This window comes from Periophthalmus magnuspinnatus, chromosome 13 (genome assembly GCF_009829125.3).
Source record: "Periophthalmus magnuspinnatus isolate fPerMag1 chromosome 13, fPerMag1.2.pri, whole genome shotgun sequence".
NCBI lineage: Eukaryota > Metazoa > Chordata > Actinopteri > Gobiiformes > Gobiidae > Periophthalmus > Periophthalmus magnuspinnatus.
Window position 1 is genome coordinate 23468536 of NC_047138.1, and position 15915 is coordinate 23484450.

At 39.2% G+C, this 15915-nt stretch overlaps 1 protein-coding gene across 1 annotated transcript in view; it reads left to right on the forward strand.

Annotated features, from left to right (window-relative positions):
- The window catches only part of gbe1b (glucan (1,4-alpha-), branching enzyme 1b), a 255845-nt gene that overhangs the window by 196149 nt on the left and 43781 nt on the right, over window positions 1-15915 (forward strand). The window contains exon 13 of the mRNA XM_033976749.2: window positions 14974-15158. Within this exon, the coding sequence (XP_033832640.1) occupies window positions 14974-15158 (185 nt within the window). The remainder of the gene's footprint in view (window positions 1-14973; window positions 15159-15915) is intronic.

Genomic DNA, 15915 nt, shown 5'->3' on the forward strand with positions numbered 1-15915 from the left:
ATAGAGTTGTTTTCCAAGTACAACCTGAATTTACATGTATTATTATGGGCCTAAGAGTTCATTATAATACATGTTATATAGGAGCTATACAACATGTATAATTATGAGCTCTTCTTCCACAGAGACAAGCAGGTGACACTACAGCACCATAGTACTAATCAGATATGTGGAGAGCCGGCCCTGTTCACTGTAGGAATGCATGTTTTTCAGGGTATTTTTGTATTTGAATAAATGCAAGATAGATATGTTTAAAGCCTTTCTTTGGAGCATTCCACGCAAAAAACAGTAACATCTCAAGAGAGACAGGCAGGTGGCAGACCCTCTGACTAAAAATTTACGCAGTGCAACTTTAAGGATTGAGCGGTCATTGTTCTTGGGTTTCAAGTCTGTATGTAAAAAGCAAAATGTTCTTGTGTTGACGTGAGAACTTTAATGCATTAACTGAATAAAACACAACTCTAAGGTTTAACAAAAGTACTTTTTGCATTTTTCACCTTTTCTTAGACTCTGAGTTTCCAGTCCAGACAGACTGTTGATAACCTTGCACATGCACACTTTAAATGACTCTGCCCAAACATGGCGCCCCTGCATTGTGTAGCACTCAGAAACCGTCATTACTCCACAGCCTTGGTCAGACAATTGAAAACTAGTGTTCCCTATACATTTTGGACTGCTTTATTACTCTCACAATTTGTTGGGGCTTTTAGTTTGGTGCTTTTCAATGAGATGTTCCACCCACATACACCTAGTAGTTCAAGTGCAGCATTTGAGCACCTTGGACTACTCATTTAAACTTACTGTTGATTCCGCTCCAAACTCTAGGTGCCCAGAATCATTTTCTATATAAATGCACTACGCATTTGTGGTTATGTAATTATGTTGAATTTCAAAGGTAGTACATATTAGTGAAAGAGGAGGTGTGATGCATGTTGTAAAGAAGTTATACTAGTCAAATGTTTGCCTGGCAGGTGCTCCATTAGAGTTAATAGAGCTGTCTTGTGGTGTTGCTAGTTTTTAGCCGTGTTTTATTAAAGCGGACCTATTATGCAATATTTTTAGAGCTTTTAACCATGTTATAGTTGTTTCCCCTTCTCATTTACCCACTCAAAGTTGTATTTGGAGTGATTCATGCATGTTTGAGTCATCTTAATATTCAAGACGTTATTGCTCTGATCTACACCCGTTTTCACTGCTACCAGTATAAGCCCTCTATACTTTCTTTTTTCTCAAATTTTATATTCTTAATTGGTGAAATGCTCAGGATTTGGCAGCACCCCATAGTCATTTTTGTACAAGTTTTTAACAATCCACTAATGCCGTGCAGCTCTCCATAGGAAGTGTCAACAGCTCTGCGACTCTTTGTTGTGATGGCGCCTCAGTTTTCAAACATGGTAGTCAGCTAACATGTTTCTTCTATTAAGTCGTTTTCAATGAATATTGTGATTTAAAATGACCAAATTATAACACAATGATCCACTGATGTTGTATATTGTAACTATTTAGTAGACACATGCGCACAACAGGTCTTCTTTAAAATCCAAATTGCAAAGGGGACAAGAAATGGTCACAGTTGGACCGTGCGAGCCATGCGCTCTGAGCCGTGCATTCTGGGCTTTGTGCGCTTTGAGCCATGCGAGCTCTGGGCCATGTGCGCTCTGGGGCGCGCGCTGTCTGAGAAGTCCATTCAGAACAGAGGCAACCATAAAGAAGTACATTAAACTCAGCTTTAATCACATGTGATTGTCAAGTGAACTGTAAAAATATTTAGGGCTCTAAAGGTTTTTATAGTTCAGAAAGATATCAGCACAGTGCTTCTGTTTACGATAATAGCATCCTATTGTTGCCAAGTGGCTCTGGTGATTATTTGATTGTGCACGCATCGTAATTTATAATTGACAAATAAACTTTGTCAAAACAAATTTTGCAAGTGAATATTAGTGAATAGTGCAGGTTCGGAGCTTTTAAAAGAGTGAGAAATTATGGCCAACACTCAGTTTTATGCCAACAGTAGGTCCTCAGCTGTTAGGTTGGAGCACAGTTAGCAAAGACGAACTGGTAAATATTAAAGCCAGGCGTATCTAAATAAATGATATTGGAATCATACCTAATTACAGTGACTTCTGTAGAAATTTAAAACAGCCAATCAAATCAGTATTCTAAGATTAAAAAGTAAGCTACACGATTACAATCCTATGAAATGAATTAGATTTACCGCTATAATTGAACCCCTGTAAAATAATTTACTACTCGTATTCATAGTCATTTTTGGAAAAAGTGGTATTGCTAGTGAAAGTAGTAGTGAGACAAAAACATTTTATCAATACTTGCTAACAGGTTACCAAGCACAAGAAACAGCAGGTGTGATGCTACAGTTTCATTTAGCCAGAAATTATTTTGTTTTAATATCAAAGTCAAGTGGCTGCTGTGAATGGCTAAAATGCTGATGAGAGTCACTCCTCATCTTGAGTGATTTCATTATGTGCCATTCCAGATTGGACACTACAACAGATGAGTTTCTTACACACTACAACACACACCTCCACCACATAATCAACACCATAGCCCCACTCAAAACTCGGTCCGTCTCATTCACTCACTCTGCACCCTGGTACACCCCCGCCCTCAGACACCTCAAAACACAAGGCCGCAGACTGGAGAGACTGTACAGGAAAACTGGACTCACCATACACAAAGACATGTTCATCTCACACATCCTCCATTACAAACAATCCATATCCACAGCAAGATCCACATACTACTCAAATGTAATCAGTTCACATGAAAGAAACTCAAAAACACTATTCTCACTCCTCTCACAGATCACAAAACCCCCGGACTCACTTCCACCTCACCTCTATTCCTCAGAATTTTGCAATAACCTGGCTGCTTTCTTCACCACCAAAATTCAACTGATTCATCAGCAACTCAACCCCTCTGTTTCAAACCCACCTGTTTCATCTTCCGCTTCCCCAATGCACCTGCTTTCTTCTTTCACCCTGCCCTCTGTCACCCAAATCTCTACTTTCATTCGGAACTCCAAATCCTCCACCTGTCAACTAGACCCTCTCCCTACTGTCCTCATCAAAACCTCCATCCCTGTACTGTCCCCCCTCATAACTGATATCATTCACTCCTCTCTCACCTCCGGTACTGTTCCCTCCACCCTCAAAACTGCTGCCGTCACTCCGATACTCAAAAAACCCGGTTCTGATCCCTCTGACCTCAGTAACTTTTGTCCCATTTCAAACCTACCCTTCATTTCCAAACTCCTTGAGAAAACTGTTGCTGCCCACCTCCACACTCATCTTTCCTTCAATAACATCTACGAACAATTTCAATCTGGCTTCCGTCCCCTCCATAGCACTGAAACTGCCCTTTTGAAAATCACAAACGACCTCCTCCTCTCTGCTGACTCTGGTTCACTCTCCATCCTCCTCCTGCTAGGTCTCAGTGCAGCATTTGACACCATTTCACACTCCATCCTCCTTGACAGACTTTCCTCCATTGGTGTCTCTGGTACTCCCCTCTCCTGGTTCCACTCCTACCTCTCAGATCGCTCTCAGTTTATTCAGCTCAAGTCATTCACCTCACACCCCTTCCCTGTCACGTCAGGTGTTCCTCAGGGTTCTGTCCTCGGTCCTCTGCTCTTTCTAATCTATCTTCTCCCCCTTGGTTCCATCTTTAGAAAACACCACATTCACTTTCACTGTTACGCGGATGACACCCAGCTCTACATTTCCAGTAAACCCAACTCTACACTTCCACCCTCCTCCCTGACAGACTGCCTCACAGAAATACAAACCTGGTTCACCTCAAACTTCCTCAAACTTAACGGCAATAAAACAGAACTCCTACTCATCGGCACAAAATCGACCCTAAGCAAAATAAATCCTTTTTCCATATCCATTGACGGCTCCTCTATCTCCCCCTCCCCTCAGGTAAAGAGTCTGGGTGTCATCCTCGACAGCACACTTTCCTTCACCTCCCATATCAACAACATCACCCGGTCCGCCTATTTCCACCTCAGAAACATCCACCGCCTCCGTCCCTCACTCACCCCACACACCACCGCCATCCTCATCCATAGCCTGGTCACTTCCCGTATAGACTATTGCAATTCTCTTCTGTTCGGACTCCCACAGAAATCACTCCATAAACTCCAACTGGTCCAAAACTCAGCTGCCCGCATTATCACACACACCCTCCCATCACCACATCACACCTGTCCTGCAACAGCTCCACTGGCTCCCCATCACGCACCGCATACACTACAAAATCATACTCCTCACATACAAAGCTCTCCACAACCTGGCCCCTCCATACCTGTCTGACCTCATTCACATCTCCACACCTGCCCGCTCCCTCCGCTCCTCCTCTTCCCTGCACCTCACTGTCCCTCCTGCCCGTCTTGTCACTATGGGGAGCAGAGCCTTCAGCTGCTCTGCTCCCCAGCTCTGGAACTCCCTCCCCCATGACCTCCGCAACACACACTCACTCCCACACTTCAAATCTAAACTCAAAACTCATCTGTTTAGAAAGGCCTTCTCATCCTGACCACTCTGACCATAACTGCTCTGTCTTTTAATCTATATTTGTTTTTAAATGTATTTTTAATCATTTTACATTGTTCAATTTGTATTGTGTATGTATGTACGGCGACCTTGAGAGCCTTGAAAGGCGCCTAACAAATAAAATGTATTATTATTATTACTTTGTTGGGGACATGAGAAATCACTTCACTACCTTGCCTGCCTTCACAACTAGCTCATGTATATTATAGATATACAGATGAAGATGAGAAGTATACATACACTATATAAAAAGACACATTTGCTTTTTATTTTTCTCACTGTCTGACATGAAATCAGACTAAACATTTCCTGTTTTGGGTCAATTAGGGTTACCAAAATTATATATTATTTGCTAAATGCCTGCATAACGAGAGAAGGATTGTTTTTTAGAAAATTTTTCATTGCTTTCTTCAAAATCAGAAGTTTACACACATTTCATTAGTATTTGGTAACATTGCTTTTAAATTGTATGACTTGTGTCAAATATTTTTCCATAGCCTTCCACAAGCTTCTCACAATAGTTGGCAGGAATTTTGGGCCATTCCTCCTGACAGAACTGGTGTAACTGAGCAAGTTTGTAGGCCTCCTCAATCCTATTGAAAATGTATGGGCAGACCTGAAAAAGCAATTGTGATAGAGATCAGGGCTTTATGATGGCCACTCCAAAACATTGACTTTGAACTAATAATAATAATGCCTTACACTTGTAATGCGCTTTACAGGCTTGTCAAAGCCTCTCAAAGCACTACACTATAGTCATTATTCATTCATTTCCACACTTGGTGATGGTAAGCTACTATTGTAGCCACAGCTGCCCTGGGGAGACTGACGGAAGCGAGGCTGCCAAGCTTGACCTTAAGCCGCATTGTAACCAGTTTGGCAGTATGCTTCAGGTCATTGTCATTTGAAATACCCATTTGCACCCAAGCTTTAACTTCCTAACTGATGTTTTAAGATGTTAGTTCAGTATTTCCACATAATGTTCTTTCCTCATGATGCCATCTATTTTGTGAAGTGTACTACACCGTCCTGCATCAAAACAACCCCACAACATGAAGCTGCCACCCCCATATTTCACAGTTGGGATGATATTCTCAGACTTGCAAGCTTCCCCCTTTTACTCCAAATGTGTCGATGCTCATAATGGCCAAACAGTTTAATTTTAGTTTCTTCAGACCACAGAACATGTCTCCAAAAATTAAGGTCTTTGTCCCTGTTGGCATTTGCAAACTGTAATCTGGCTTTTTTTTAAATGTTTCTTTAGGAGTAATGACTTCTTCTTGACAGTGTCCTTTCAGCCCATGTCGGTGCAGTAATCGTTTCACTATAGATAATGACAGACTCTTACCAGCTTCAGCCAGCATCTTTACGGTATAAGGTATTTTGCTTTTCTTCTTGAGTTGATGTGCACATTTCGGACCAAAGCACTTTCATCTCACAGAACCCATCTCCTTCCTGAGCAGTATAATGGCTGGACATTCCCATGGTGTTTATACTTGCGTTTAATAGTTTGAACAGATGAACGTGGCACCTTCAGGCATCTGGAAATTGCACCCAAGGATGAACCAGATTTGTGCAAGTCCACAGTTGTCTTCTTGATATCTGATTGCTTTTGACTTTTCCATGATGTTACACAAGAACCAGTGTGTTCAGCTGTGCCTTGAAATATATCCACTGATGTGTCTCTAATTAACTCAGACGTTGTCAATAACTCTATCAGAAGCTTCCAGAGACATGACCTCATCATCTGGGTTTTCCCAAATTGTTTAAAGGCATAGTAATGTTACTGTATGTAAATTTCTTACTTTGAAGAAAGTCATGAAAAATTATCTAAAAAAAAATCCTTCTCATTATTCTGGCATTTAGCAAATAGAAATAATTTTGGTAATCCTAATTGACCTAAAACAAGAAAAGTTTAGTCTGATTTCTTGTCAGTGAGAAAAAAAGCATCAGTCTTTATATATATATATATATATATATATATATATATATATATATATATATATATATATATATATATAGTATGATGCCCCATTGCTCAACTGCTGCTTTCGTACTGTATGTTGTATGTTTGTCAGCTGAAAGATCCCCTTTCAATTGTTCCTGAAATGTGTTTTCGAGACATAGGCATTATTTCAAGTGCTAAAACATGAAAATACAAATGCCAAGTTGACCAAAAGCATGTTCAAAAAAACAAAAGACGTAAAATATTGAATGATGAGACAAGTCCATCGTTCAAAAGTCCATAGCTTGGACCTCAAATCAGAGTCCCAAGCTGTGAGTCAAATGCGTGAGTCAGGAGTAGATTTTTAGAGATGTGGTAGAAATTTGGTGCTTTGTAATTGTTTGGTGTCAACACACTGTTTGAAAAACCATCCAAAACCTCCCTGTCTATCTTGTGCTTTTGTTGTAGCAGGTCTCACTCGGGGCATCAAGTGAGTGTGACATGTGCCGTGGCCATTCCAGGTCCGCTGAGATAAAAATGTCTCACATTTCAGGCCCGTCGATCAATGATACCATGCATTTGTGGAACCGGATCTCATTGTTCTTGAATTTCCCTCAGCCACGCAGGCTTTTTAAGTCTGTGATGAGCGCTCCGACTCCCCCATCAGCTGTCAGATCACTCATTCCTATTTCATGTGCAAACGTGCTGTGGGATTTCACATTACCATAGTGACAAAAAGTCCATTCAAAAGTGAAACCAATCACTGTGGGGTGCCCGTGAGTGTGCAAAAACAGCTGGGACTGTAGCTGAGGTCTGGACTAAAGCAAGGACAAAACAAGGACATAAACCAGGGCAAAGCAAAGACTATGTATTATGCTTTCCTATGTCTTTAATGTCTTTGTCTTCCCTTTTTCAAATGGTCACCTTAGAATATGTATTTCTCATTTCTAACGTAAAATAATTCAAAATTAAAATAATGTAATGAATTTGAAAAATATACTTGTTTCCAATGAGGTATTTAGGCATTGGAGCTCCCTCTGCTGGCAGCAACAAAAATGAACTCGGGTAACGTAAATGCTATGCTGATAGGGCCATGCATTTTTTGTGAATGCAATTTGACCATAAAACAAGTCTGGTGGATAAATCCAGATTTTTACATATGAGACAAGAATGCAGGTAAAAATGTAAACTGAGCGTTGCACAAAGAAGACAACTTTGGATGGATTAATGAAATCACAGTGAAGCATTAAGGAAGTAGTACTCCTCCTGGGATGTATTTGATGAGGGAACATAAGGCAACAGGAATTTAATTAAACCAAGGTTAAACTAGGCCTCAATAAAACTTAGTCCAGGATTAAACTGTCAGAGCCTGAACTAAATTATAATTAAAACAAGCAAAAAACTAGGACTTAACTATTCGTTAACTTGACTTGACTAAACAACCATGGCTTTAAGGCAGCAGTTCTTTCATCCGAAAGTTAGTGGTCCGAATCCCAGTGCCCACAGATGAATACTTTCATTGTGTCCTTGGGCAAGACACCTACCTCGCCCCCAGTATTGACTTGCTCTGGTGTTTGAATGTGTGTGAATGGGTGAGTGACTAAACAAGGACTGAACCAAGGACTAAACCAGGACTGAACCAGGACTAAACCGTTTCTTACCATGGCAGACCACAGTATTGGGGACTGGTGTGTTGCTGTGAGCGTGGCCTCCGATTTGTTCATTGTTGATGCATTACTGTTACCTTCCAGTGGAGAACACAATGATCCTTGGCTCCGCTGTGCTCTAATGACTGAGGGGACAGTGTCAGTGTCAGCCCTGTGTCTGATGAAGCCAGGGCTGGACAACAGTGATGGGACATAATGCTGGGTGAACATGCTGGCCTACGTTAATTGTAATTTCCATGCTCCCAATAAGAATTATTGGACTAATGCATTTTAGAGAAAGTTTCTGTAAGGAAAAAAAAACTGCAAAATGAATCGGTCAATGAATCCTGCTAATGCTAGAAGGTGTTTTTAAATATGCTCTGCTCTGCATTAAAGCTACAATGCCAGTCTTTTTTTTTTATTTAGAGGAAACTGTAAAGTCATTCAATAAGTATGATGAGTGTCTGATGTGCTGGCTCCCCACAATCTACTGTGTCAATTCTCTTCTATAGTTTGTAGAAATGTTGTTTGTTTTCACTGAGAACATCAGCAAATCTTGGCAGTTATTTGGGTAATTATCTCCAAACTCATAAATTCTGGTTACAATGAAGATAAGACTTAAATTACAAGTGTTTTGGTTGTGACTCGCCTTGCTCTCTTTTCTGCCATCTCTGCCCCAGATATTAGCCCACACAAACAATGAATGTATTAGCTCGCACATTACACCGGGTATCCATCAGTTTTTTATCCTCGTGCTGCAATGTGTTTTATTTTGCTGCACAAGACAGAAGGGGAAGTTGATTTTCATAATGATTAATGCCAGCTTAAGAGAAGAACCAGGGAGGATGGATTGCCTTAAAGAGGAGTGGGCCATGAGTTTTAACATTGGAATGGAAGTCTGATCCAAACTTATGTGAAATGTATCATCAATTAAAGATTACAGATTATATTCCATCATTTTTATTTGCCTATGTTTGTCATTACATATTTTTACTGCAAAATAATTAAGTTCACAGCTAACACTCTTTTCCAGGTCTCCGAAATGGTAATCAGGGTATAATAAGAAACAATGTGTTGCTTTAGTATCATGGTTACATCTGTTGTTATTTGTTGTGAGGTGCACTCAGAACACTTTGTAAGCACCTTCATGTCTCATTTCAATATGCTACACATTTTTGCAATCCCCTTATTTCTACAATGTAAAAGCTCTTTGGTTCACTGCCTACATATGCTATATGCAACAGCACGCAACAGTTCTGCCAATCCAGGAGGAGTTGAAAGTCAAATGTGAGTAAGGTTTTTTGTGTTTTCTTCTGGCAAATCCAGGTTTTGAATGCCGGTTTTGGTTGAGGGTCAAGTATTGCATAAAAAATGGCAAAATTACAGAAATATTTAATATTTTTATATTCCAAATTTACATACTTTAAATTCAACAATTCCATTGCTACCAACACCATGGTGACACAATCAGTCCATATTTGAATCATTGTATTTAATACAGTATACATGTATATGTGTGTGTATATATATATATATGTCCCTTATTGTCTTACTGGTTGAAAACGCGAAGATTAAATAGCGACTACATGTTTGTGAGAGGACAACAAAAATAAAGTATATATATATACTTACAATAGGACTATATGTCCTATTGTCCATTTGTAGCTGTAATAAGGATGTGTGTTTGACTGTCAAAACTAGATCTAGTTTTTCTCTTCCTTGACTTAGATCATGTCTCAGTTCTCAGAAATGGTTAATCGTTTTTATTACACTGTTCTGACTTGACCTGCCTTTTTTCATTTTTTAAGCCTCCTATAATCCAACTTTCAAATTTCTAAACTTGAAGGGCACTCCAAGAGCACACAGCGCTCACTGCCAAGGCTCGACAACCACCAAAAATTCATTCAAACTCAAAAGAAAACGGTACCAAAATGTAATGGATTTGCTCTTGGCCTGTGCCCTATTCAAGTTTTTTTTTTTTTTTTTTAAATCCCATAGACCAACAAACAAAATACAAAAGCACTGGCAGAGTTGGTTTTTTATACACACAAATGCAAAAAAGTACCAAAATCGTGCTTGACATGGTTTACACTAGTTGACCTAAAACCATTTCAAATACAGTTTTCATTGTCCAACCCTGTGATTACCAGTGGCACCTCCATTCACGGTTAAAGGCTTTAGCGATGCCTCTCCAAATTCCATGTTTTTTTCAAAAAGCTTTTCATCCACGGGACCTGCCAGAATCCTCATCCAGGAAGTGTGCAGTGGTGGGAGCAGACTATTTCCTGGGAGCTTAAGCAGACTGCTAATAGTGCCGCAGCTAAAGCCCTAACAATAACATGCTCAGGTTTGTACCGCTGAAAGCTCAGGTGAGGACGTGGTCTGATTTCCCTTATACTCAGGCTGCCATCTGTCCCAACAAAGAGTTTTCAAGAAGCAGATTTTACAATGTGACCAGTAGAAATCTAATAGTCCTATGGAGGAGTATTCAGAGCACTTCAATAAAGATCTGATTTTAAGATCATTGTAACCTTTTGGGGTGGTTTTGAAATTTCACTTTTACATGGCAGTTCTTACAGCTACTTAATTTAAATTTTATATGTTGAGTTTGCATGTTCTTCTTGTATCTGAGTGAGTTTCTTTCTGGTACTTCAACCCAACCCATTTACAGCGTACTCCTGACCAGCATTCTATGGGACTGTTAGGTGTTATTGGCACCACTCTTACTTTGCTTACTTCCCCATTTTGGCTTCATTCACTTTAATACTGTTTTGGTAGATGTTGACCTGCTCCAGGGCTTTGTAAAATGCTGTCAAAATCCAATTTAAAACTGCACAAAATAATAAGTGAAGTCTGGTCTTAATCTTGATGGTTTTTGGACATAAATCGTCAAATAATTTTTTCAAACAAGTGATTTTCCATAGTGATTAATTAGCAACAATACTGTAAACTATGGCCAAGCTTATCTATTTACACAATAGTTCTGACAAATACCAATGGCATCAAAACACCTTGTTCTTGGTAAATAACTGAAAAGTGGGCAGTAACCTTCTTTTCAATATCTCTGAGCTCATTTGAATTAGTCTAGTTGTTTTTTTACTACATAATTCAGTGAATGGCCATATGTTTCCTTTTTGTTTGTACTCATCCTAAAATCCTAAAAGATTTGTGGTGGTGGCGGTCCCAGCACTCTTGATCTTGTGCCAGTCCTAGTAGTCTAGGCAAGGCACCGAACAGCAGGAAATGGTCCTCACCTGAAAGGCTGTCAAAAAAACAACCTGCATATTTACGAATAATCAAATGGCTTTATTATTTCTTAATAATAAAATAATCAACTGAGATCACAGCATGTGCTTTTACCTGCCATGTTTATTTCCATTTCTGTGACTTACTTGCGTGAGCAATTTGTTACAGTATGGAGTGCCATCTAGTGGCAGTTAACTACACTTAAAATGATATCTGGGCAATTTACCAGCATTTACTGTGGGAGTAAAAATAAAATGAATGAAAACAAATTTTGTATATATTCACCAAAATGGGGGGGTTAGTTTTGTTTTACATGTTTTGCTTTACATGTTTTTCATATGTCTTCCTCAGAATCGTTGTGTTGGTGTAGTGACGTATCTTGTAGGCTGATTTACTTGGTTTTGGCAGACAGTAGGCAAAGCTTATGCCCCCTACTGTCTGACGCCTTCTCCAGGATTGTATCCCGTGTATGAAATGGTGTATACTCCTTCTTCACGGTTTAGCTCCTTGGACCTTGTTCGTGGATCTTTGTGGCCTCTCTGTTCCAGCTCTGGTGTTTGTTGCTTTCAGCACAGATGATCTTGCATTGTTCTAGTCCGTGATATAGTTTTGTATAGAGGCATTCGTTTAGAACTCAACTCTACTTCCTGTAATTTTCAACTTCTGTTTTATAACATTTCTGCCAAACTGCCACTTGACTGATGTTAAACCATAATAAATATTTACCACAGGAACTGTATCACCAAACAAAGTAATAATTAGAAAAACACGAAAACCTGTCAAATCTACTTGAACAACCCCATAGCTTCAGTTCTATAGAGGAATGCCTGGGTGCAATGATGGGATGCCCAGAAGTAGAAGATCAAATGCGAAGGACAAATTTTCTCACTGGGACAAAGTATGTAAAATGTAAATTACAAAAACAAAAACTATTTTTTACTTAGATTTAGCAGCCTCACTAATTAGACACCTATGTGACACTTTGAATAAACATGCCCCATAGCCCAAGTCCTCCCTTATAGACCAAAACCTTTTTAACTCCCTCTCCACCATCCCTTTTTTGTCTCAATTTTGGCATTGCAAATGTTACAGTAAAAACACACTGTACAATGTTTCATGCTCTTCAGTTTGGTGTATGCGAGATTCATTTGCATATTAAACTTAACACAAACCTACAGAATTCCCAGTGTACACGCATCACTTTGGATACAGTCTCTGCTTTCCAGTGCCAGCCATGCCTCTTCTTTGCATTTCTTGTGGCGTTGCGTGGGAGGCTTGTTATTCCTGTCACTACTTCTCCTACCTCCTTTTCCCCCACTTTTTAACCATCCTAATTCCGAGCCATGTTCTGCATCTTTTGTTCATCACCTACTACATAATACATTTCATTAGTGTCTCCACCTGTCCATGGCATATTTTTCATAAACAACTTAAGTTTCACTCCACCCCTGTCTCATGTCTGGGCACCCATCATTTGGATTAGGAACCCAGTTGTTTTGTGATGTTGTCTTGACATGCATTGGCATATTCATTATTTCATCTGGAGCACTGACAGGAGAGCGCCTTTGCCGACTCCACATCCAGCTTTACATCGCAGTTCCATGTGAAGTATACATCTTAAAGCGCAGATCTCCCTGGTCTGTGGCTTTGAAAATGAAAAATAAGCCAGTATAAAAGAATGTAGAAATAATACAATTGGAGATTCCAAGGGGTTGTTTATGAACATGAGATAGCAGATACTGTTGTGGTCTTTCTTTTCACATGGGGTTTAGTGATACATTTTGAAACCAAATGTAAATGTCAATGTACCTGAACAGCATTAGTTCAAATAGTTTACAACAATCCAAACGTGTTCCTCATTTTCTTAATGCAATCCCGGCATTCTCAGAATTCACCCTGAGGCCAGATTGGAATTTTCCCCTCTTGATAAAGCTAATGGCAACTGCACACTTCCTGATTCTTGGACAATAAAACCTTTTGTAATTTGATGCAGAGAGCATCAAATTACAATATATATATATATATATATATATATATATATATATATATATATATATATATATATATATATATATAAAATGCATTTTATTTGTGGCAAAATGACTAGGCCTATCAGCCTTAAATCTCCAGCAAAGGCCGATATTTTGTTTTGCACAATCTGCTGCCTAAAAATACACACAAAGCTTTATATTAACACTTTAATCTAAAGAGATAGCAATAAAAGATGTAACCACAAATCTCTCTTATAGGTCTATGGAAAAAAGGGCTGTGGATGAGTTTGTAATCAATTAAAATAACAGAATTTGGGGAAAATAATCAAAATCGGCCCAAAAATATCGGCAGAGCTTATTGGCCATCTGTTGCTCTGGACTCTAAACAGTCCTAAAACCTGTATCAGTCGATCTCTAATTATTATTAGTACCTTATCAAATAATGAGTCTACTTGATGTCTTGTTAACAGCTGGGGAGTATATCCATGGGTTTAAGAACGAAATTAGAATGCTAGTCATAATACCAGATTCTTTCCCCAATCTCCAACAGGTTCAAACAAAAATGCATTAGATTATACTAGTGTTGTCACACAAAATTTCAACCTCGATTTTGATATGAAGGAATAGACTTGACATTCAATACTGATTCCATGCAATGATAATAATAGATACTTTCTTAAGACAATAGAATGTGATTTTGCACGTTAAATGGTAGTACTTTCTTTTCTATTCCCATGTGGCCTTATGTCTGGCCCTCAGTGGTCCAGGTAGGTTCCATAGTGGTCTGTGGGCGTATACTAGTCTGTGTGGTCTTATACTTGTTCTGATACAGTTCAAGATCATTCTAAAGCTAGAATAATCTTGCTTTAGAATGTTAATTTCTGTCCTGTTAATGTGTCTTTTTTAGTATCGATACATGCTCAAATTAGTATCTAGTACTACGTTGCTAGTTTTTTATACTTCGCACTATCCCAGGCTTTTTCTTTATTCAGTAAATATTGTCACTCCACCCCAAGTAGGTGAGGCATGTTATTGTTCACTCCTTATATCCACTTCTGTGAAAGATTTAAGTGAGCCACAGAAGTAGAGAAAACAAGAGGTGTTATTAAAGGCGGTTGCCCTGTTTGTTCCAGTTCTAATCTGACTCTGGTTTCATTCTCAAAGCACCCAGTGTGTGAATGTGCTACTGAACTGTGGTGTTGATGGAAAAAGTGAACTCTCAGCTGCTTTCAATTGCCCCCAGGTCTTGCCCGGATGAAGTGAGAATGCAAAGTGTGCCAATACATGCACCCCAACACAATGATGCTCAAACTACGCAAACATGAAGCTTAGTACTAAACCAGAAGTGGCCATCAGAAAAGCCAAGATGAGAATATGACATTAATGAGAATTAAGGTTGTCAAAAGTATTGAAAATCAGATACTAATCTATATTAAAACTAGTATCTGGAAACTGGAAAACGCCACAACTGAACCACTACTGCATTAATATTCTGCAATGTCGTAATGTTGTATTTTTCAAGTATTTTTATCAACTAATTTAATATGGTTCACTTTGCCCATTTTTGTCTCCAGGGAATGAGTTTGGTCATCCGGAGTGGCTGGACTTCCCCCGAGAAGGCAACAATGAGAGCTACCACTACGCTCGCAGACAGTTTAACCTGGTAGACACTGATCACCTGCGTTACAGCCAGCTCTACCACTTCGACCGCGACATGAACTGGACGGAGGAGAAGTACGGCTGGCTTGCTGCCTCTCAGGTAAGGCCCAGTATCACAACGCATCACCTTAACACCCCCGTTAAAGTTTTTGTGATAACTATGATAGTATAGTAATTAGTGTTGTCACGATAATAAAAATTCAAACTCACTTGCTGCATGATATTCTAAGAGATCTCTAATTCACAGTGGCTGCAGTAACTTGCACATTCAAAATCAAATTATCAGATTTTTTCAGTTATAAGATTTTTAAAATTAAAAACGCAAATTCATTCGGTCCCACTGATTACTCATGTCTTGCAGCTTGGATTTCATTTAAACAATCTTAAAGGTCCAGAAATCCAATTATAATCAGATTTTGGTGTGCATGTAAACATAGCTTGTGGTGACCTGTAATGAAATTACACAAAAAAGTGAAAAACAAATCAACAGCTTGCTTTTTATCTTTGAAACAAAAACTTATTAAACATTTGAAATACCCTCTCCAAAGTGCTCTCTCACATTTTAGTGTCTCTATCCCCGTTTGAGAAAGTCTGCCTTACACCTTCACAGCACAAAGAGCCTCCACGTTTGAGCTGCATTCTTCTCCCCATCCCACGGTACACCTACATGCAGGTTATTTTGGAAAACGTCTCATTTCGTGTTTGCTGCGAGCTCAACACTAATAGATTTTGCTGTGTGCGTGCGTCATTTTGTGAGTCTGTAATTGAAGCCTGTGGGTAAAAGACTTGGTTTATCTCTCTGAGGGGCTGTGAGTGCAGAGAGTAATGCATATGTGTAGAAAGTGACAGGGATTACA